The following is a 25,115-nucleotide window of genomic DNA, read 5'->3' on the forward strand; positions in this document are numbered from 1 at the left end:
TCACCTTGCTAACAAAAACAAAATACCTGGTGTCACAGTCTCCCTCGACGCTGAAAAGGCCTTTGATAGGGTTGAATGGCCATACCTCTTTCACGTCTTGAAAAAGTTCTGTTTAGGTACCGTGTTTGTAAATTTGATAAAATCACTCTACAAATCTCCTAAAGCTAGGATTGCTACCAATGGGATTACTTCCTCCTCTTTCCCTCTTTATAGGGGGAACAGACAAGGTTGCCCAATTAGCCCCCACCTCTTTGCCCTCGCCATCGAACCGTTGGCTGAGGCTATTAGAACGTGCCCTGACATACATGGCTTTGAGGTGGGCCCCATACCCATAAATTATCACTCTTTGCGGACGACCTTATCTTATTCCTAACAAACCCAGAACACTCCCTCTCTCACTTGCAGATCCTACTACAGTGTTATAGTTCTTTCTCTGGATATAAGGTCAATCTTGATAAAAGCGAAATCTTACCGTTGTCTGTCTTTGACCATCATACCATCAAGCACAAGTTTCCTTTTAGATGGTCGCCTATGGGCTTCACATATTTGGGCATAATGGTGGATGGTAATCTGAACAACTTCTATAAACTCAATCTGGCCAGTTTGTTGCGAAAGGTGGAGTCTAACCTTTGTAAATGGATGGACTTACCTCTCACTCTACTGGGTAGAATCAATGTAATTAAAATGAATGTCCTGCCCAGGTTTCTATATCTGTTTCAGTCTCTCCCTATCCCTGTTCCCGCAGCATTTTTTTCCTCTCTCGACAAGCTGACCAGACGGTTTATCTGGCACGGCAAAACCCCTAGGGTTTGCCTGGATAAACTGACCCTTGATTACAGTCAAGGGGGCTTAAACCTCCCCAATTTTAGAATGTACTACTGGGCTGCACAGTCTAGGTTTCTGGCTCAGAGGTTTGACAATGGTCCCTCATGGTTGAACATTGAAAAGCTTGAGGTAAATGATGACACTGGGGCAGATTTGTTTTACAAATGGGACAGAAAATCTATAAAAACCATCACAGACAACCCTTTAATCATACATTCTGTCCTGGCATGGTGCAAACTGCATGAGCTGTTCGGACGAGGGGGATTCCTTTCCCCTAAAACCCCTTTATGGAACAATAGATTGATCCCTATGTTTTTCCAGAATAGTAACTTTAGACCATGGTCTGATAAGGGGATCACTCTTCTGGAACATTGTTACGGGGAGGGAGTTCTTATGTCTTTTGATCAGCTGAAACAGAAATACCACTTGCCTAACAGGGACTTCTTTAGCTACCTACAACTACGAAACTTTATTAGGGTGACTCTCAAGGGACAATGGAACCTACCTAAGATGTCACCTATTGAACAACTCTGCCACGCAGACCAACCACTGTTCAAGACCATTTCCCGTGTTTACAATGCTCTTATGTCAGGACTAACACTGCCTGGGCTAGATAAACCCCGACTTAGATGGGAGAAAGATCTGGGTATTGATCTTGATGAGGATCTATGGAGTGACCTATGCAGGGATGGGGTTACATCCACATTGAACTCCAGATACAGACTGATCCAGTTTAATTTCCTCCATCAGCTCTATATCACCCCATCTAGACTGCACAAGTTCAACCCAGATATCTCCTCCCTATGTTTTAGATGTGGCTCAGATGAAGGAACATTCCTCCATTCCACTTGGCAGTGTTCAAAACTACACGGTTTCTGGCAGGGGGTATGCGATACCATATCCTCAATTCACGGGGTTGCATTCCCTTTAGACCCGGAGGTCTGTCTACTGGGTAACTTTACTAACACCAATCTTAGGCAAAGCCATACTATAAAGCTAACAGAAATATTGCTAGCGATTGCCAAGAAATGTATTGCCTTGAAATGGAAATTGGATTCCTCCCTGCCAGTTGCAATGTGGCTTTCGGAAGTTAATAGTTGTATCGCTTTGGAGAAAATCACTTACTGCTTGAGGAATAAGTTAAAGACATTTTACAGAATTTGGCAACCTTTTATTGACTATATGGAGAATCTCCCCCCACATCTCATTGATTGAATCTATATATAATCCTCACATAATGTTCCACACGTAACGTATAATATGTAGCCTACGGCAGGTGATCCAATGTCTCGTTATTTTTTAAACATTTTTATTATTGTATGTTTGTTTATATAACTATAATTATAATTTATTTTTGTTACGTTCGTCTGTTACTGTCACTTTGTCCTATCGTTGTCTAATATCTTTTCACTTTTGTTTTGAATGTTCTTAATTGGAAAATGCAAAAAAAAGAAGAAATTAAAAAAAGAAGAAAACTTCCTTGGCGCCTATCCCGCTCTCCAGCCCAGTCCCTCCTGTAATGCTGACTGACACGTCCTGCGTAGGCTACTTCCTGGTCTCTGATATCTCTCGCCAAACAGGACAAAACAAGTCTCCTGTGAGTGGTATACAGGGCTACAAAGGGACACTTTAGCAGGGGACAGAGGAGCGATTCGGAGCAGTGCAGGAGAGGACTGAGAAACTGAAAGGTGCACATTTGCTGCGTTCAGTGATGGAGAGGATGAAAGTAGTAAGCTTCAATGTTGAGTATTGTCGCTCAGTTTTTTTCACAGCCATAAATAATGAAAACAACACATTGTTGGAGCAATGGGGAACCAATGGCCATGGCGATAAAAGGTAGCTTCTATCACAGTTGCTAAGCAGCAGTTGATTAAAATTTGAACACCCCCCCCCCAAAAAAATCCAAGGCTAGATGAGTAGGCCTAGGCTACAAACACCACAGACAACCTGCAGCAATCATCACATATTCTCCATTTAAGCTCAACGTTTCTGCCCAATTACACAATTGCAAACAGAGTTCTCTGCTTCTACTCCAAGGCTCTGCCAAGCATTGCTGACTGATACAGCTGCATTGTTGTGATGGTCTGGAAGCTTCTTTATCAGAGATGTATAGAATGTACAGTTGAAGTCGGAAGTTTACATACACCTTAGCCAAATACATTTAAACTCAGTTTTTCACAATTCCTGACATTTAATCCTAGTAAAAATTCCCTGTTTTAGGTCAGGTAGGATCACCACTTTATTTTAAGGATGTGAAATGTCAGAATAATAGTAGAGAGAATTATTTATTTCAGCTGTTATTTCTTTCATCACATTCACAGTGGGTCAGAAGTTTACATACACCCATTTAGTATCTGGTAGCATTGCCTTAACTGTTTAACTTGGGTCTAATGTTTTGGTGGTTATGGTTCCACAAACTTCCCACAATAAGTTGGGTGCATTTTGGTCCATTCCTCCTGACAGAGCTGGTGTAACTGAGTCAGGTTTGTAGGCCTTTTGGAAACACACACCTTTTCAGTTCTGCCCACACATTTTCTATAGAATTGAGGTCAGGGCTTAGTGATGACCACTCCTATACCTTGACTTTGTTATCCGTAAGCCATTTTGCCACAACTTTGGAAGTATGCTTGGGGGTCATTGTCCATTTGGAAGACCCATTTGTGACCAAGCTGTAACTTGAGATGTTGCTTCAATATATCCACGTAATTTTCCTCATGATACCATCTATTTTGTGAAGTGCACCAGTCCCTCCTGCAGCAAAGCACCCCCTCATCATTATGCTGCCAACCCGTGCTTTACGGTTGGGATGGTGTTCTTCGGCTTGCAAGCCTCCCCCTTTTCTTCCTAACATAACAATGGTCATTATAGCCAAACAGTTCTATTTTTGTTTAATCAGACCAGAGGACATTTCTCCAAAAAGTACAATCTTTGTCACCATGTGCAGTTGAAAACAGTAGTCTGGCTTTCTGATGGTGGTTTTGGAGCAGTGGCTTCTTCCTTGTTGAGCGGCATTTCAGGTTATGTTAATATAGGACTCGTTTTACTGTGGATATAGATACTTTTGTACCCATTTCCTCCAGTCCTTTGCTGTTGGTCTGGGATTGATTTGCACTTTTCGCACCAAAGTACATTCATCTCTACCAATCATTCCTGAGTGGTATGATGCCTGCGTGGTCCCATGGTGTTTATACTTGCATACTATTGTTTGTACAGATGAACGTGGTACCTTCAGGCGTTTGGAAATTGCTCCCAAGGATGAGGTCTACAACTTTTTTTCTGAGGTCTTGGCTGATTTCCTTTGATTTTCCCATGATGTCAAGCAAAGAGGCACTGAGTTTGAAGGTAGGCCTTGAAATACAGCCACAGGTACACCTCTCATTGACTCAAATGATGTCAATTAGCCTATAAGAAGCTTCTAAAGCCATGACATAATTTTCTGGAATTTTCCAAGCTGTTGAGAAGGCACAGTCAATTTAGTGTATGTAAAACTTCTGACCCACTGGAATTGTGATACAGTGAATTATAAGTGAAATAATCTGCCTGTAAACAATTTTTGGAAAAATGACTTGTGTCATGCACAAAGTAGATGTCCTAACCGACTTGCCAAAACTAGATTGTTAACAAGAAATTTGTGGAGTGGTTGAAAAACATGTTTTAATGACTCCTACCTAAGTGTATGTACAGTATATATATGAGTATAGCTTTTTATCCCCCAAAATAAAATGTTCTTCATTTTCTACATTATGCACATAATTGAGATTCATCATACTAGGGATTTGTACAATTATTTTTAATAACAAACATGGTGAGTGATTTATTTTGCACATATTAAAAAGGAAACTTACAGTACATGATTAAATGAATAGCTACAATAACAAAATAATGTAATAACAACGTGTTTGAGTAGGGCTGGAACAAAAGTCTGCAAACAAAATAGTTCTGCAGGAGGTTTGGCCAGCCACTAGAGTGAGGCCAGTATACAAAAGCGAGAGAGGAGGTCATCTCCTCACTTTAGCACCAGGTAATGGAAAGTAAGAGATGCCTTTAGGTCAGAGTTACTGAAGTCAAGTGAGAGACAGACAGTATGAAAAAAGGAGGGAGGAAGGGTAGGGAGAAGGTTGACACGAATGAGAGATGACAGACAGTTATAATTGTACTAAGGAGACAGAGTTGGACTGGACAGGTAGTGAGAAGGGGAGACAGAGAGAGAGAGAGAGTAACAGTGTCTCGTCCTCTATTCCATTTGATTTAGCCTGTCTGTGCACCATAGGAGCAGAATGTGGAAGGTCTGGCAAGGGGTCCGGGTAACTGGATGTTTAAGGGAACGTGTGTGTGTGTGTCTGGCGTGGTGGTTCAGGAGGGGACCCAGATGTTACCGTGTGTGTCTGGAGCCTGGGTGTAGGGAATGTTCCACATCCATGGCTGATCTGAGGAAAAACACAGAAACATACACATTAAAAGGTATCTAAAATTTCTCAGCATTTCTCCCCTATTTGGAAGCTAGGTGAATTGCCGCGGCACCATCAATCAATCAAATGTATTTAGAAAGTTATGTTCTGGATAGCGTCGAACAACAACATTGATGTATATGCTGATTCGGTGAGCGAGTTTATTAGCAAGTGCATCGATGATGTTGTACCCACGGCGAATATTAAAACCTTCCGCAACCAGACACCGTGGATTGATGTCAGCATTCGTGCAAAACTGAAAGCGCAAACCTCTGCTTTTAATCAGGGCAAGGTGACCGGAAACATGACTGAATACAAACAGTGTAGCTATTCCCGCCGCAAGGAAATCAAACAAGCTAAGCGTCAGTATAGAGACAAAGTAGAGTCGCAATTCAACGGTTCAGACACGAGAGGTATGTGGCAGGATCTACAGTCAATCACAGACTACAAAAAGAAAACCAGCCCCGTCGGGGACCCCGATGTCTTGCTCCCAGACAAACTAAACTTCTTTGCTCGCTTTGAGGACAATACAGTGCCACCGAAACGGCCCGCAACCAAAACCTGCGGGCTCTCCTTCACCGCAGCCAACGTGAGTAAAACATTTAAACGTGTTAACTCTCGCAAGGCTGCCGGCCCAGACGGCATCCCAAGCCGTGTTCTCAGAGCATGTGCAGACCAGCTGGCCGGTGTGTTTACGGACATATTCAATCAATCCTTATCCCAGTCTGCTGTTCCCACATGCTTCAAGAGGGCCACCATTGTTCCTGTTCCCAAGAAAGCTAAGGTAACTGAACTAAACGACTATCGCCCCATAGCACTCACTTCCGTCATCATGAAGTGCTTTGAGAGACTAGTCAAGGATCATATCACCTACCACCCTACCGGACACTCTAGACCCACTCCAATTTGCTTACCGCCCAAATAGGTCCACAGACGACGCAATCTCAACCACACTGCCCTAACCCACCTGGACAAGAGGAATACCTATGTGAGAATGCTGTTCATCGACTACAGCTCGGCATTCAACACCATAGTACCCTCATAGCTCGTCATCAAGCTCGAGACCCTGGGTCTCGACCCCGCCCTGTGCAACTGGGTACTGGACTTCCTGACGGGCCGCCCCCAGGTGGTGAGGGTAGGCAACAACACCTCCTCCCCGCTGATCCTCAACACGGGGGCCCCACAAGGGTGCGTTCTGAGCCCTCTCCTGTACTCCCTGTTCACCCACGACTGCGTGGCCACGCACGCCTCCAACTCAATCATCAAGTTTGCGGACAACACAACAGTGGTAGGCTTGATTACCAACAACGACGAGACGACCTACAGGGAGGAGGTGAGGGCCCTCGGAGTGTGGTGTCAGGAAAATAACCTCACACTCAACGTCAACAAAACTAAGGAGATGATTGTGGACTTCAGGAAACAGCAGAGGGAACACCCCTTATCCACATCGATGGAACAGTAGTGGAGAGGGTAGCAAGTTTTAAGTTCCTCGGCATACACATCACAGACAAACTGAATTGGTCCACTCACACTGACAGCGTCGTGAAGAAGGCGCAGCAGCGCCTCTTCAACCTCAGGAGGCTGAAGAAATTCGGCTTGTCACCAAAAGCACTCACAAACTTCTACAGATGCACAATCGAGAGCATCCTGGCGGGCTGTATCACCGCCTGGTACGGCAACTGCTCCGCCCTCAACCGTAAGGCTCTCCAGAGGGTAGTGAGGTCTGCACAACGCATCACCGGGGCAAACTACCTTCCCTCCAGGACACCTACACCACCCGATGTTACAGGAAGGCCAAAAGATCATCATAACCACCCGATCCTGTTCACCCCGCTATCATCCAGAAGGCGAGGTCAGTACAGGTGCATCAAAGCTGGGACCGAGAGACTGAAAAACAGCTTCTATCTCAAGGCCATCAGACTGTTAAACAGCCACCACTAACATTGAGTGGCTGCTGCCAACACACTGTCATTGACCCAACTCCAGCCACTTTAATAATGGGAATTGATGGGAAATGATGTAAATATATCACTAGCCACTTTAAACAATGCTACCTTATTTTATGTTACTTACCCTACATTATTCATCTCATATGCATACGTATATACTGTACTCTATATCATCGACTGCATCCTTATGTAATACATGTATCACTAGCCACTTTAAGTATGCCACTTTGTTTACTTTGTCTACATACTCATCTCATATGTATATACTGTACTCGATACCATCTACTGTATGCTGCCCTGTACCATCACTCATTCATATATCCTTATGTACATATTCTTTATCCCCTTACACTGTGTATAAGACAGTAGTTTTGGAATTGTTAGTTAGATTACTTGTTGGTTATCACTGCATTGTCGGAACTAGAAGCACAAGCATTTCGCTACACTCGCATTAACATCTGCTAACCATGTGTATGTGACAAAATAAAATTGGATTGGATTTGATTTGACCAAGCTTCCACCAGGAGGAAGCTTTGAAGCACTCACTAGCCGACAGAGGAAGATAAGTGCAATTGCTTATGTAGATATTCTAAACAAAGTGTTTTGATACATTTCAAGTGTAACAGATAGATGTAGAATTTAAAAAAGCGGTGTTCTGCTAATATAGCAATCTGGCAAATATTACACTTGTCTCTCATTTTCTATTGTCATTCACAGCCGATACAGATACTGTACCTATCAGCATTTTGTCTGGTGGTACATGTTAGCCGTCATCCCTTCATACTGTGTTCCATGTAAGACCCTGACATGTTTAAAGAATACACAGGGTCCTTCCTCCCACCGTTCAATTCAATAATAACAAAAGAGAATGAAAAGTAATAGATCTTGTATAATTTTAATGTCGGGCACAAGGACTCTCCCAGTTCAGAGATGATAAACTCTCTCTCCTGTCCATCTGTAGAAAAACAAGTTACAGTTGATACAGACAGCACTGCTTACATTACCAATGGTTGATAGGCGAGTTCCAGGACAGACAAGTGATAGTATTTTGACCTATGACCAGATCAAATCTGCCCAACATGAAGTGGGTGCCTGTCCACGTACTGCCTCTGCCTTCTGGTCCTGATATTGGGGAAAGGGGGATACCTAGTCAGTTGTACTACAATGCATTCAACTGAAATGGGTCTTCCGCATTTAACCCAACCTCTCTGAATAAGAGGTGCAGGGGGACTGCCATAATCAACATCCCCACGTCTTCGGCGCCCAGGGAATAGTGCCTTACTGCCTTGCTCAGGGGCAAAACAGACTTTTTACCTCGTCAGCTCGGAGATTCGATCCAGCAACCTTTCGGTTACCGGCCCAAAGCTCAGCTACCTGCCGCCCCACGACACTTCTGAACAACAAGTCCACCAGGTTTTATAATATGTGAATGAAATAAAATATCATCACTTAGTAAACATATAGCGAGAAAAAAAATGTTTCTAGTTTGGAAGTAATTATACTTATACAGTGACTAAGTACAGATTAGATTCAGGCCAGTGACGCGGACGCCTTTACCATGTTACTGAATGCTTGCGGACACATATTTGTAGCATGTTAGGTAAAAAGATTGGTACTCAGGCAAGACAAGTACCATCCTTCATTTATTTTTGCCCTACAGTAGAAGATACAACATAGACTTTTATGAGAACAGGCGTGTTGTTTTAGCACTATAGCAGACAAAGTCCCTGAATGCTAGCTAGCTAGTTGTAACCTAGCCCTTGATCATGACTTCCAGTTCCAGAATGCCGACAGGTACCAGTTATCAAGAGCAAGTGCAAACCCAAACATGCCTGTTCTCATAAGAGTAGCTAGCTACCAAACTTGCAAATCCGAGTTAGTTATCACTATCTTTGTCCGAGTTTAACCTCTAGCGACGAGCAATCCCGTATCCAGGAGCGTAATCATAGCCTCAAGCACATTACCATAACGCAAAGTTTCCTATTCATGAAAATCGCAAATTAAGTGAAATAAATATATCCAAACACAAGCTTAGCCTTTTGTTAACAACACTGTCATCTCAGATTTTCAAAATATGCGTTACAGCCAACGCTAGACAAGCATTTGTGTAAGTTTAGCATGGCATAATGCTATGCTAGGCTGTGCTGGCAACATTTTCACAAAAATATGAAAAGCAACCAAATTAAATCATTTACCTTTTAAGAACTTCAGATGCTTTCACTCAGGAGACTCCCAGTTAGATAGCAAATGTTCCTTTTTCCAAAAATAATATTTTTGTAGGTGAAAAACATCACGTTTGTTCAACCTGCTTGGCTGAGAAATCGACAGAAAAAAAAAACTATAATGCATTAGCATAACGCAACTTTTTCTATTCCTGAAAATCGCAAATGAACGTCTGCTAAATGACTTAAATGTAAATGTAAATAAATATATTGGCTCACAAGCTTAGCCTTTTGTTAACTTCTTCGAGATAGGGGGCGCTCTTTTAATTTTTGGATAAAAAACATTCCCGTTTTAAACAAGTTATTTTGTCACGAAAAGATGCTCGACTATGCATATAATTGACAGCTTTGGAAAGAAAAAAACTCTGACGTTTCCAAAACTGCAAAGATATTATCTGTGAGTGCCCCAGAACTAATGCTACAGGCGAAACCAAGATGAAATTTCATACAGGAAATGCCCAGATTCTGAAGGGGCTGTGTTCCAATGTCTCCTTATATGGCTGTGAATGCGCCAGGAATGAGCCTGCCCTTTCTATCGTTTCCCCAAGGTGTCTGCAGCATTGTGACGTATTTGTAGGCATATCATTGGAAGATTGACGATAAGAGACTACATTTACCAGGTGTCCGCCCGGTGTCCTGCGTCGAAATTGGTGTGTAATCTCCAGCTGCAACCATTCTTCCATGTGATTGAGAGGAGAGAGGAGACTTCCACGAACGATATAGCATCGAATAGATATGTGAAAAACACCTTGAGGATTGATTCTAAACAACGTTTACCATGTTTCAGTCGATATTATGGAGTTAATTTGGAAAAAAGTTTGGCGTTTTGATGACTGAATTTTTTTTTTTTTTGGTAACCAAACGTGACGCACAAAATGGAGCGATTTCTCCTAAACAAATAATCTTTCAGGAAAAACTGAACATTTGCTATCTAACTGAGAGTCTCCTCATTGAAAACATCCGAAGTTCTTCAAAGGTAAATTATTTTATTTGAATGCTTTTCTTGTTTTTGTGAAAATGTTGCCCGCTGAATGCTACGATTTCAAAACAATTGTTTGTGATACAACATGCTATAAAGCATGTTCAACATCCTTCCTCCCAATTAAGTATTTATGTGAGAATTGCCAGAACAATCTGAGATAGTAAAAGGCAGAAGTTGACGCACACCCAAACATTATTTGTAGAGGTGCTGACTAACTATAAAAAAGAAAGGAAGTCGCACACTAATTTTGCTCTAATGTTTGGGAGCAAAATTAAAGTGTGTTACTTTATTTTTATAGAACAATCTGAGATACCAGAATTGCCCCATAGTCAAAAGTAGTGCATTTACATAGGGAATAAGGTGAGATTTGGGACGCAGCCACAAACTGACAACCAGGCTCATGTAAAAACTAATTGATCACTTCTCACACTGTCTCCCATACAAACTTTTCACTACGGTATCACCAGTCCTGGCCAAGTCACTATGGGCCAGCATTACAACAGTGGTGACCATGGTTACCAGCAGAGGAAAATTGGGTTAAAGTGAATGAAAGTTCAGTTCCCTGAACAGTCCCAGAAGTGCTTTCTCTCCCAAACGCAGCAGCCATGCAGTGTGCGCTGTACAGATAATGAGCCGTCCTTTATTCCAGAGAACAATAAGTTCTTTCAATAGTGACATGTAAATGGATGATATTGAGTAAAGGTCTTCACACTCAAAGGCCCTCAGGATTCGACAACATGTTGACATGTTTAATTAAAAGGAGTATCTTGTTAAGTGTGTACTATATGGTTTAGATAAGATTCAATCTGTGTGTGTGAGATCTTCAGCGAAGAGTGTGTGCAGAAGCCTGGTGCACCATGCTTACGTCATGTCGACGAATGAACAAGCACGGCTCAAGGACAGTACAATTTCACAGCCAATTTCTCATTCACACACAAAGACGAACACACCACTTGTAGACGTGTGCGAGCCGGCTCTGGACAGACGCAGCTGACCATCCCGGACACCGTCTCCAACGTCAGCTTCACACCATCTCAGCACTCCGCTCTCTCACTCCCACCTCTCATCCTTGGCACTCACACAATATCGCTGTCCTCACATGCGCTTCTCTCCACCTCAGTCTCTCTCATCATCTTATCCACCTCTTTTCTCACCCGTCTCTCTCCTCTCATTCCTGTCCTCACAAACACTCTCTCCTCTCGCTCTCATAATTGTGTCTTCTCCACCGCTCTCCTCTCATCAGTCTCTCCCCACATCTGTCCTTTCATCCCCACCACTAACACCACCGTACACAAGAACATACAGAGCCCTTCGTAATTGGGACAGTGAAGCATTTTCATCTTTTGGCACTATACTTCAAAAGTAAAAATATCTTAAATCAAACAATTACTTTGGATGTTAAAGTGCAAACTTTCAGCTTTAATATGAGGGTATTTTCATCCATATCAGGTGAACCATTTCAAAATTACAGCACTTTTTGTACATAGTCCCCACATTTTAGGAGAGCAAAAGTACTGGGACAAATTCACTTAAATGTGTATTAAAGTAGTAAAATATTGAGTATTTGGTCTCATAATCATAACATGCAATGACTACAGTACATCAAGCTTGTGACTCTACAAATTTGTTGGATGCGTTTGCAGTTTGTTTCAGACTATAGAAATGAATGGTAAATAATGTAGTGCGTCATTTTGGAGTCACTATTTATTGTAAATGTTTCTAAACACTTCTACATGAATGTTGGATGCTACCAGGACAATCCTGAATAAATTGTGAATAATGAGTGAGGAAGTAATAGATGCACAAATATCATACCTCCCAAAAAATGCGAACCTTCCCTGTTATTGTAATGGTGAGAGGGTAGCATCTCTTGGGGATATGATATAAAATGCTAACCTTCCCTGTTATTGTAATGGTGCGAGGGTAGCATCTCTTGGGGATATGATATAAAATGCTAACCTTCCCCGTTATTGTAATGGTGAGAGGGTAGCATCTCTTGGGGATATGATATAAAATGCTAACCTTCCCTGTTATTGTAATGGTGCGAGGGTAGCATCTCTTGGGGATATGATATAAAATGCTAACCTTCCCTGTTATTGCAATGGTGAGAGGGTAGCATCTCTTGGGGATATGATATAAAATGCTAACCTTCCCTGTTATTGTAATGGTGAGAGGTTAGCATGTCTTGGTGGTATGATATAAAATGCTAACCTTCCCTGTTATTGTAATGGTGAGCGGTTAGCATGTCTTGAGGGTATGATATTTGTGCTTCTATTACTCTCTCACTAATTATTGACAATTCATTCAGGATTATGCGTAATCATGGTAGCATCCACATGTAGAAGTGCGTAGAAAGATATTCTAGTCTTCTTTTACGAAGAATTTAATAAAAATTACTCCAAAATGACAATACATTATTTACCATTCATTTCTATTGGGCACAAAATTATATTTTTACTACTTTAATACACTTAAGTGAATTTGTCCCAATACTTTTGCTCCCCTAAAATGTGGGGACTATGTACAAAAAGTGTAAATTTGAAATGGTTCACCCGGCACGGATGAAAATACACACTCAAATTAAAGCTGACAGCCTGCACTGTAAACTCATAGTCATTGTTCGTTTTAGAGCAAAAAGAAGAAGAAAAATGTCCTGTCACAATAATTACGGAGGGCACTGTATCTACAGAAGCTACCTCAGAACAGAAGGGTCACTTTATGCAACTACACTAAATGACCAAAAGGTATGTGGACACCTGATCGTCGAACATCTCATACGCATTAATATGGAGGTGGTCGCCCCTTTGCCGCTAAAAAAGCCTCCACTCTTCTGGAAAGGCTTTCCACTAGATGTTGGAACATTGCTGGAACTTGCTTCCATTCAGCCACAAGAGCATTAGTGAGGTTGGGCACTGATGTTGGGCGATTAGGCCTGGCTCACAGTCAGCGTTCCAATTTATCCCAAAGGTGTTCGATGGGGTTGAGGTCAGGGCTCTGTGCAGGCCAGTCAAGTTCTTCCACAAGAGGTCAACAAACCATTTCTGTATGGACCTCGCTTTCTGCACGGGGGCATTGTCATGCTGAAACAGGAAAGAGCCTTCCCCAAACTGTTGCCACAAAGGTGGAAGCACAGAAACGTCTAGAATGTCATTGTATGCAGTGTTACGATTTGCCTTCACTGGAACTAAGGGGCCTAGCCCGAACTATGAAAAACAGCCCCAGATCATTATTCCTCCACCAACAACCACAGTTGGCACTATGCAATGGGGCAGAGCGTCTGCTAAATGACTTAAATGTAAATGTAAATGTAAATTAGCTAAACCCAGATTCGGACTGCCAGATGGTAACGTTTGATTCATCACTCCAGAGAACGCCACTGCTCCAGAATCCAATGGCGGCGATCTTTACGCCACTCCAGCCAATGCTTGGCATTGCGCATGGTGATCTTAGGCTTGTGTGCGAGTGCTCGGCCATGGAAACCCTTTTCATGAAGCTCCCGACGAACAGTTCTTGTGCTGAAGTTGCTTCCAGAGGCAGTTTGGAACTTGTTAGTGAGTGTTGCAACTGGGGACAGAACATTTTTATAGACGAGCTCTATTCCATTTATTTTTTATGAAAAACTACCCAGTCCTTAATGATTACAAGCATAACCATAACATGATGCAGCCACAACTATGCTTCAAAATATGGAGAGTGGTACTCCGTAATGCATCATTATTTCAGTGTCTTGTTGCAAACAGTTTTGGAATATTTTTATTCTGAATAGGCTTCTTTCTTTTCACTCTGTCAATTAGGTTAGTATTGTGGAGTAACTACAATGCTGTTGATCCATCCTGTTTCCTCCCATTACAGCCATGATACTGTAACTGTTTAAAAAGTCACCATTGGTGTCATGGTGAAATTCCAGAGCGGTTTCCTTCCTCTCTGGCAACTGAGTTAGGAAGGATGCCTGTATCTTTGTAGTGACTGGGTTTATTAAGACACCATCCCAAGTGTAATTAATAACTCCACCATGCTCAAAGGGATATTCAACGTCTACCAATAGGTGCCCTTCTTTGAGAGGCATTGGAAAACCTAACTACCGAGATTTGTGTGTATTGTTGTGAAATTGTTAGATATTACTACACTGTTGGAGCTAGAAACACAAGCATTTCACTACACCCGCAATAACATCTGCTAAACATGTAGCAGGTTCAAGGGAGTGGGGTTTCCACGTCACCAAGTTCAATAACAAAACGCCCACAAGGAGCACAACTAGAATGCAAATGTGGAGTTTATTAGGGAGTTTTGCACACTGGGGAAAAGGGGGGAATTCACCAACCATTTCACAGTGCACAGTGCACGTTCTCCTTGTCCGTTCCGTTCTCCAGGGGTTCCTCAGCCAAACACAGTGGGGGTAATCAGACAGTCCAGGTCACAACGTGTAATCACACAGATGTTTCTCTTTTCTCACACTCTTCATAACACACAACTCTCCGTTCTCTTCCCTTTGTGCAGGCCGCTTCCTCTTTTATCCCCAAACACTCCCTGGCTTAATGATCCACCGGCTCGCCTCGTTGGGGCAGGAAGTCCATATAAGTCTCAAGGGTGGAGCCAGCGGGCTACAAGGTATCACCCTTCAAACACCACTCCCTGCTGTCTGCCACAACGTGTTATGTGACCAATCTATTTGTAAAAAAATAAAAAAAAATCTTTATGTTTGAATCTGTGTTTGAAATTCACTGCTCGACTGAGGGACCTTAGATAATTGTAGATGTGGTGTACTGAGGTGAGGTAGTCATTCAAAAATCCTGTTAAACACTATTATTGCACACAGAGCGAGTCCATGCAACTTGGTATGTGCCGTGTAAAGCACATTTTTACTCCTGAATTTATTTAGGCTCACCATAACAAAGATGTTGAATTATTAACTCAGGACATTTCAACTTTTCATTAATTTGTCTAAATTAAATGTGATATGGGGTATTGTGTAGGTCAGTGCCAAAAAAAAGTGAATACTTTCTGCAGGCACTGTATATTGGAAAGTGCTTTCTGTCTTTGCCATAGGTGCTTTTAAAAGGAGCTGTGTGTCTCAGAGACCTGCACAACTCCTTGAGAGAATACAGTACATTCCTCCCCTGAAGCTGTAGGCTCTTCTGTTCTGACTTCATCTTTCCCTTTTCTGCTCTCTCTCCTCTCCATTTTGTTCTACCTCTCTCCCAATGTCCTCTTTTCTCTGTTCCATCTCGCCTCTCCGTCTGCCCGCTACTCTCCTTCTCTCATCTTCAGTCCTCTCCTCTCTTGCCCGAGGTTTTGATTTGCAATGTTTGAGCACTCGGAGTGTGTGTGTGCGCGTGTCGAGAAGACTGTCATGCGATTGCCTCAAATTACTTACGGTCTGTGCAGGTTGAATTTAAATTCCAACCGTAGACATAAAATAGCTTAATGTCAAAATTATAACATATTACGTTTGTATATGAGACCTGCATTTTCACTACCATACCATTAGCATCACAGCAACTAATTTCCAGGGAGACGGGCATGGTTTCTGCTCCAGTTCAGAAGTTGATGACACCCTAGGTAACTATTGCTGCATGTTAACTGTTGCCGACAGCGATGGTGGTGATGAGTAGTGATTAAATGCCAGAGAGGTGGCGATTGACAAAGTGACGTAGCCATGTAATGATTAGCCATGCTCTCCTCCTCACCCAGCAATTAGACCGACGCAATCACAGTGTGTGACATGCGAGCACGCAAAAGGTACACGCGCACCACAAGGACATACACGAGAGGGAGTTGACTGTGTACATATCCAATCAGTGCCTGAGCGTGTGATGGACACACACTCACTGACCCTCTACTTTTTCCCTAATCTTCCCCAGCCTGAACATCTGTCTTCACCCTTCGGAGTCTACTTGTTCCTCTCAAGGTTTCTTCCTTCTAGCGAGCTTTTTCTTGCAAATGTGCCAAAACCTGCTCTTGAAGGCATTACTATAAAAGCACTTTCTAAAAAGTGCTATACAGTTTTTTTTTACATGGACGATACATTGGAGATAATATAAGACAAGTACTGGAAACAATAGAACACTATGAAATATCGGGGACACCAGGCCTGGTTTTCATAGCTGATTTTGAAAAGGCTTTTGATAAAGTACGACTGGAGTTTATATATAAATGCCTAGAATATTTCAATTTTGGGGAATCTCTTATAAAATGGGTTAAGGTTATGTATAGTAACCCTAGGTGTAAAATAATAAATAATGTCTACATCTCAGAAAGTTTTAAACTATCTAGAGGAGTAAAACAAGGTTGTCCACTATCGGCATATCTGTTTATTATTGCCATCGAAATGTTAGCTGCAAAGATTAGATCAAACAATAATATTAAAGGATTAGAAATCCGTGGCCTAAGATCTAAGGTGTCATTGTACGCTGATGATTCATGTTTTCTTTTAAAACCACAATTGGAGTCTCTCCACGGCCTCTTAGAGGATCTAGATACTTTTGCTATCCTCTCTGGATTAAAACCAAATTATGATAAATGTACCATATTACGTATTGGATCACAAAAAAATGCACATTTTACATTACCATGTAGTTTACCAATTAAATGGTCTGACGGAGATGTAGACATACTCGGTAAATGATCTCACTCCAATACATTTTTATAGAAAGTTAGCAAAAAGAGATAAGATCTTGCTACCTTGGAAAGGAAAATACCTGTCTATTTGTGGAAAAAAATCACCCTGATTAACTCCTTAGTTATATCACAGTTGACCTATTTGCTTATGGTTTTGCCTACACCCAGTGATCTGCTTTTAAATTATATGAACAAAAAATATTAAATTTTATTTGGAACGGCAAACCAGATAAATTTAAAAGGGCCTATTTAAATAACGAATATGAATTCCGTGGGTAGAAATTATTCAATATTAATGCATTAGACCTCTCACTAAAGGCATCAGTCATACAAAAGTTATACTTAAATCCAAACTGGTTCTCTAGTCAATTGGTACGAATGTCTCATCCTATATTCAGGAAGGGCCTTTTCCCCTTTATTCAGATTACACCTGCTCACTTTCGGTTGTTTGAAAAGGAAATAATCTCCAAAATATCTTTCTTTTATAAACAAGCCGTAGAAAGTTGGTTGCAATTTCAGTTTAATCCACCTGAAAGGACAGAACAAATAGTACAACAAATATTGTGGTTAAATTCAAATATACTAATTGATTAAAAAAAAAAATATTTATCGAAGAAATGTTTAAGAAATGTATAAATTTAGTGAATTCTATCATAAATAGGACTGGTGGAGTTGTCGCACATGCAGCTAACACAGACATATGTAAATGTCTGCTCTACCCAAAATTACAACCAATTAATTGCAGCATTACCACAAAAATGGAAGAGGCAAGTAGAAGGGGAAAAAAGTAAGGAACTTGTATGTCGGCCCTGTATTAAAGAACATAAATGGTTAAAGAAAAGTGTGTTAAATAAAAACATATACCAATTTCATTTAAGGACCAAAAAACTGACAGCTGTGCCATAAAAATTTCAAAATAGTTGGGGAGAGATTTTCTTTGTACCCATTCCATGGCACATGGTTTATGAATTGATACGCAAAACAACGCCGGATTCAAAACTTCAAATTTTTCAATATAAACTTCAAATTTTTCAATATAAATTACTATACAAAATTCTTGCAACTAATAGAATGTTATATCTATGGGGGGATACAATCTTCCCAGCTCTGCAGATTCTGCTGTGAGGAGGCAGAGTCATTAGATCATTTATTTTGGTATTGTCCATATGTAGCTCATTTTTGGTCACAGGTCCAGGAATGGCTGAAGAATTGCAACATTTGCCTAGAACCAACACTACAGATAGCAATACTGGGTGATTTGAAAAGCCATAGTCAATCAATCAATAATATAATAATTATTTGAACAAACATATTTATTTTTAATTTACAATCTGTAGAAGCTATGAGAATAGGAAGGTTAAATTATTTCGTGAAGCATCACAGCACAGTTGAAACAAGTAGAAACAAGTAGAAATCCGAAATGGATGATGTTGAGAGACAGATGGGAGGGGTTGAGTGGAGCTGAAGGGTGGGACTAATAACAAGATAAACAATGTAGGGCATAAGGGATCTGTAGAATGTATATAGGTTCGGAGGTTTTGCGAAATAGCATAGTTACAAATAGAAATCATCAAACTGGATGGACATCAGAAATAGAGGAAGGACTAAGAACAAACAAGAGAGAACTATTGTAAAGTAGACTGTGTCTGTAGAGTGTGTATTAGATGTATGGATTGAAGGTAGAAGCAGAAGTGTTTATTAGTTTACTCCAATTGGGGTATCGGCGGAAGGGTTTGCGAGGAATAATAATAAAGGTATATTCTTTAAAAAAGTATGTATGTCTATATAGGTATGTGTATGTATATATATATGCATGCGTGTATGGATATACAGTGCCGTGCGAAAGTATTCAGCCCCCTTGAACTTTGCGACCTTTTGCCACATTTCAGGCTTCAAACATAAAGATATAAAACTGTATTTTTTTGTGAAGAATCAACAAGTGGGACACAATCATGAAGTGGAACGACATTTATTGGATATTTCAAACTTTTTTAACAAACCAAAAACTGAAATTGGGCGTGCAAAATTATTCAGCCCCCTTAAGTTAATACTTTGTAGCGCCTAGTTGCCCAGACAACAGCAACAGAGGGGAAACGACAAGTTGGAGTGTAAAGAGCGAGATGATCACATACACAGACACGTGGGTGTATCTCTATCTACATGTCTGCCTGCCTGCTAGGATGATATACAGGAAAGTCTAACTTATTTAAAGCAGTAAGTAGGTATACACAATGTCTGACTTCTTTAGTAAGTCCTATAAGTACTGTAAATACATATAAACTCATATAAACATCACAGATCTTCATTGTAAAGGGTTTAAACACTGTTTCCAAATGCTTGTTCAATGAACCATAAACAATTAATGAACATGCACCTGCAGAACGGTCATCAAGACACTAACAGCTTACAGACGGTAGGCAATTAAGGTCACAGTTAGGACACTAAAGAGGCCTCTCTGAAAAACATCAAAAGAGAGATGGGTCCAGGTTCCCTGCTCATCTGCGTGAACGTGCCCAAGGCATGCTGCAAGGAGAGGAGGCATGAGGACTGCAGATGTGGCCAGGGCAATAAATTGCAAAGTCCGTACTGTGAGACGCCTAAGACAGCGCTACAGGGAGACAGGCCGGACAGCTGATCATCCTCGCAGTGGCAGATCACGAGTAACAACACCTGCACAGGATCGGTACATCCAAACATCACACCTGCGGGACAGGTACAGGATCGCAACAACAACTGTCCAAGTTAGACCAGGAATGCACAATCCCTCCATCAGTGCTCAGACTCTCCGCAATAGGCTTGTAGGCCTGTTGTAAGGCAGGTCCTCACCAGACATCACCGGCAACAAGGTCACCTGTGGGCATAAATTCACCGTCGCTGGACCAGACAGGACTGGCAAAAAGTGTTCTTCTCTGGCAAGTCGCAGTTTTGTTTCACCAGGGGTGATGGTCGGATTCACGTTTATCGTCGAAGGAATGAGCGTTACACCGAGGCATGTACTCTGGAGCTTGTTGTCAATGCAGGCAATCTCAACACTGTGCGTTACAGGCAAGACATCCTCCTCCCTCATGTGGTACCCTTCCTGCAGGCTCATCCTGATATGACCCTCCAGCATGACAATGCCACCAGCCATACTGCCCGTTCTGTGCGTGATTTCCTGTAAGACAGGAATGTCAGTGTTATGCCATGGCCAGCGTAGAGCCCGGATCTCAATCCCATTGAGCACGTCTGGGACCTGTTGGATCGGAGGGTGAGGGCAAGGGCCATTCCCCCCAGAAATGTCCGGGAACTTGCAGGTGCCTTGGTGGAAGTGTGGGGTAACATCTCACAGCAAGAACGGGCAAATCTGGTACAGTCCATGAGGAGGAGATACCCCATAATGAAAGTGAAAACAGGTTTTTAGAATTCTTTGCAAATGTATAAAACATTTTATTTACATAACTTTTCAGACCCTTTGCTATGAGACTCGCCCAGGTGCATCCTGTTTCCATTAAAATTCTCCTTGAGATGTTTCCACAACTTCACTGGAGTCCACCTGTGGTAAATTTAAATTGATTGGACATGATTTGGAAAGGCACACCTCCATATAAGGTCCCACAAGTTGACAGAGCATGTCAGAGCAAAGACCAAGCCGTGAGGTCATAGGAAATGCTCCGAGCTCCGAGACAAGATCGTGTCGAGGCACAGATCTGGGGAAGGGTACCAAAACATTTCTGCAGCATTGAAGGTCCCCAGGAACACAGTGACCTCCATCATTCTTAAATGGAGTAAGTTTAGAACCACCAAGACTCTGAGAGCTGGCCACCTGGCCAAACTGAGCAATCGGGGGAGAAGGGCTTTGGTCAGGGAGGTGACCAAGAACCCGATGGTCACTCTGATAGAGCTCCGGAGTTCCTCTGTAGAGATGGGAGAACTTTCCAGAATGACAACCATCTCCGCACCATTCCACCAATCAGGCCTTTATGGTAGAGTGGCAAGATGGAAGCCACTCCTCAGTAAAAGGCACATGACAGCCCGCTTGGAGTTTGCCAAAGGCACCTAAAGGATTCTCAGACCATGAGAAACAAGATTCTCTGGTGTGATGAAACCAAGATTTTACCCTTTGGCCTGAATGTCAAGCATCACGTCTGGAGGAAACCGTGTACCTTCCCTACGGTGAAGCATGGTGGTGGCAGCATCATGCAATGGGGATGTTGTTCAGTGGTGGGGACTGGGAGACTGGTCCGGATCGAGGCAAAGATGAACGGAGCAAAGTATAGAGAGACCCTTGATGAAAACCTGTTCCAGAGCACCCAGGACCTCAGACTGGGCCAAGGTTCACCTTCCAACAGGACAACGGCCCTAAGCACACAGCCAAGACAACACAGGAGTGGCTTCGGAACAAGTCTCTGAATGTCCTTGAGTGGCTCAGCCAGAGCTCGGACTTGAATTCGATTAAACAGATCTGGAGAGACCTGAAAATAGCTGTGCAGCGACGCTCTCAATCCAACCTGACAGAGCTTGAGAAGATCTGCGGAGAAACTCCTCAAATACAGGTTTGCCAAGCTTGTAGAGTCATACCCAAGAAGACTCGAGGCTGTAATCGTGCTTCAACAAAGTACTGAGTAAAGGGTCCTTCTGTGGCTCAGTTGGTAGAGCATGGCGCTTGTAACGCCAGGGTAGTGGGTTCGATTCCCGGGACCACCCATACGTAGAATGTATGCACACATAAGTCACACGTAATGCACACGTAAGTCGCTTTGGATAAAAGCGTCAGCTAAATGGCATATATTATTATTATTATTACTTATGTAAATGTGATCAGTTTGTATTTGTATTTTTTTTTATTATATATTTGCGAAAAATTCTAAAAAACGGTATTTGCTTTGTCACTATGGGGTATTGTGTGTAGATTGTTGAGGGGAAAAAGATTTCATCCCTTTTAGAATAAGGCTGTAACCTAACAAAATGTGTAGAAAAAAAATCAAGGGTTCTGAATACTTTCCGAATTCACTGTATATGGAAAAATATATATTTTTTTCAATGTAACCAACCGATATGTTGAAAGAACAGACGATTCTCGGTATTATACCATAATCAATCAATTCTGCCCCACAAAGGGAAATCTGAATGAATTCACTGAAATCACTGATTAACTTTATTGTGTGTAGATTTAAGTTTGTTATAGTTTCCATATTGTTGGAGAGTCGGGGGTTGTCCACTGTTATTAAAATAAAAATTGAATCGTATCTGTCAATAGTATTTTTTTTTAAACTACAGAATTTTCAGTATTTTTGCTATTGGACTTATCAGTACTCCTTCACTGCCGACTACACCACATTGGATTTCTGGCTGAGTGTTACGAAGGAGACTCTCTCTCAACATTTTATTCCAGCGACATCATAATTCAAAGACTTAATCATGGACACTCTTACTGACAGTTGTGGCTGCTTTGCGTGATGTATTGTTGTCTCTACCTTCTTTCCCTTTGTGCTGTTGTCTGTGCCCAACAATGTCTGTACCCTGTTTTGTGCTGCTACCACGTTGTGCTGCTGCCATGTTGTGTTGCTACAATGTTGTTGTCATGTTGTGTTGCTACCATGCTGCATTGTCATGTGTTGCTACCATGCTATGTTGTCATCTTAGGTCTCTCTTGTCGTGATGTGTGTTTTGTTCTATATTTTATTTATTTTTAATCCCAGCCCCCATCCCCGCAGGAGGCCTTTTGCCTTTAGGTAGGCAGTCATTGTAAATAAGAATTTGTTCTTAACTGACTTGCCTAGTTAAATAAAGCTTACATAATAAAAGTATTCAAACCCTTTACTCAGTACTTTGTTGAAGCACGATTACAGCCTCGAGTCTTCTTGGCTCCCACTGTAAATGTTAGCCAATCAACATTTGGCTCAGGACAGTTTGAGGCAGCAGATCTGATCTAGCCCCAGGCAATTATTATCAAATGAATCAGAGTAGAGGATTCGCACACCTCCACTTTCACTGATAAAAAGCCCTCGTAGAGAAAAATACATTGAGATTGGCCCACACACTGATATTGACACACAGTCACGCACATTAGGGTTGAGCGGTCTCCATATGATCATACAGTCTCTGTACCATAATGGGGTATACAGTATCACCGGCAGTGCACACAAGGGGCACCATTTATTTCCATTAAAAAAATATATATAGATATATATATGCTAACAAAGTACTAGCAAATTCCCATAGCATTCGCTAGCTAAATGCTAACAAGAGTATGTGAACGTAAACAAATCGCAAGGACAGACACTACAGCTCATAAAGTTTTACAACTATCTCAAAAGGTTACAAATTACAAATACCTTGATATACTGTAGATCAGCCAAGCCTAACAGTCACACACACAGTGACAGACACACAAAGTCACACACACACACACACACACACACACACACACACACACACACACACACACACACACACACACACATACATCAGTGTGTAGTGGAGGAACAAAGAAGTACAAGTACCTTTACTCGAGTAGCGTTTGGGTGGCAGGTCGAAGGGCACAGGAAATGAGGTAGAGGGAGTGGTGGCAGGAAACACGTCCATCTGGACGGGAAAGGTACTCATGCTCTGAGAGGAGAAAAATTACAGACCCAAAATCATTATTTAGTATTTAACTAGATGAACCTTTATTTCAACACATGGGTAGGAAAGGACAAAAAAAAAAAGAAAAGCTAGTTAGATGGAACACTATTCCGACCAATCCATCATCATCATCAAGCTCAGTAAAATCTCATTGGAATGAGTGCACCTCTCTCACTCTCCTGTCACATAGAACGGCTAGGTCAATAAGTTTCCCTGTCTCCTTTGCTTCACAGCCGCTGATTTGTACAATTAGTAGATGACATTGCATTCACCTACTGACTACAGCAGGGCTAGACAACATGTTATGTGTTGGAACTGCAACTAAATCATTCACATACTGTGTTGCTGGCCCATGACCCATATCAAGCTAGCACAGAAGGAAATTAAGGAAAGGAGACAAGGGAACATAACGGACACTAATAGAATGTAGTCTAACTCTCTGTCAGTGTCTAAACGTGGTCCAGCAGAGACAAAAATAAGACCCTGGCGTGAATTACCCGCAGAGACATTTATCTGTGCGCTACACACTGCTCCCTCCAGCTGCCACGGCAACATGATTTCGCAAATGTGGCAGGACCTCATTGGCTCATAAGTACGGTGAAGCTGAGAAAGTCTCAGCTTGGGCAAGAGTCTCCTTGGGCAGGACAGAGATGGGTTTTCAGGGGAGAATTACCCTTCAAGTTATTCGGGACGCAGTATGGCTGCTACAGACAGCAGGGGTGGATGGGGGCATATCTGTCCACTGCAGATGACAATTAAATAAGGTAAAGCTGTCACTGTTATGGCAAAACAAATGGTTTCTGTCAAATGAGACAACGTGAAGCGGATGTAAATAGTCAAATTGATTGATTGTTCACACTTTTAAAATTGTGTTCAAAATCTTTTCTTTATAGAGTGATGGTTAAGAGAGTCCATATTAGGCCTCCCGAGTGACGCAGTGGTCTAAAGCACTGCATCGCAGTGCTCGCTGTGCCACTAGAGATTCTGGGTACGAATCCAGGCTCTGTCACAGAAGGCTGCAACTGGGAGACCCATGGGGCGGTGCGCAATTGGCCCAGCATTGTCTAGGTTAGGGGGAGGTTTTGGCCGGCAAGGATGTCCTTGTCTCATCTCACTCTAGCGACTCCTGTGGCGGGCCGGGCGCAGTGCACGCTGACACGGTCTCCCTGTGCACAGTGTTTCCTGGGCATTCTGTCAAGAAGCAGTGCGACATGGTTGGGTTGTGTTTTGGGGGACGCATGGCTCTCGACCTTCGCCTCTCCCGAGTCCATACGGGAGTTGCAGCTATGAGACAAGATTGTAACTACCAATTGTATACCATGAAATAGGGAGGAAAAGGGGTTAAAAAATAATAAAATAAAAAGTCCATATTTTGAAAGAGGAAGTACTTTAGCATTAGTTTTCGTTTCAGTCTCCACTAACCCAAGCTAATTGTATGTTTTTTCCCCCCTATCAATAATGTCAAATT

The 25,115-nt window shown here is 42.0% G+C and overlaps 1 protein-coding gene across 1 annotated transcript in view; it reads right to left on the minus strand.

Moving 5' to 3' along the window:
* Positions 1-4,594: 4,594 nt before the first annotated feature.
* tdp1 (tyrosyl-DNA phosphodiesterase 1) overlaps positions 4,595-25,115 on the minus strand; it is a 59,081-nt gene continuing 38,560 nt past the window's right edge. The window contains exons 15-16 of the mRNA XM_035743439.2: positions 23,527-23,632; positions 4,595-5,252 (exon numbers count right to left, since the gene is read on the minus strand). Coding sequence (XP_035599332.1) covers positions 5,179-5,252; positions 23,527-23,632 — 180 coding nt within the window. The 3' untranslated portion in view covers positions 4,595-5,178. The remainder of the gene's footprint in view (positions 5,253-23,526; positions 23,633-25,115) is intronic.

This window comes from Oncorhynchus keta, chromosome 29 (genome assembly GCF_023373465.1).
Source record: "Oncorhynchus keta strain PuntledgeMale-10-30-2019 chromosome 29, Oket_V2, whole genome shotgun sequence".
In the NCBI taxonomy this organism is placed as follows: domain Eukaryota; kingdom Metazoa; phylum Chordata; class Actinopteri; order Salmoniformes; family Salmonidae; genus Oncorhynchus; species Oncorhynchus keta.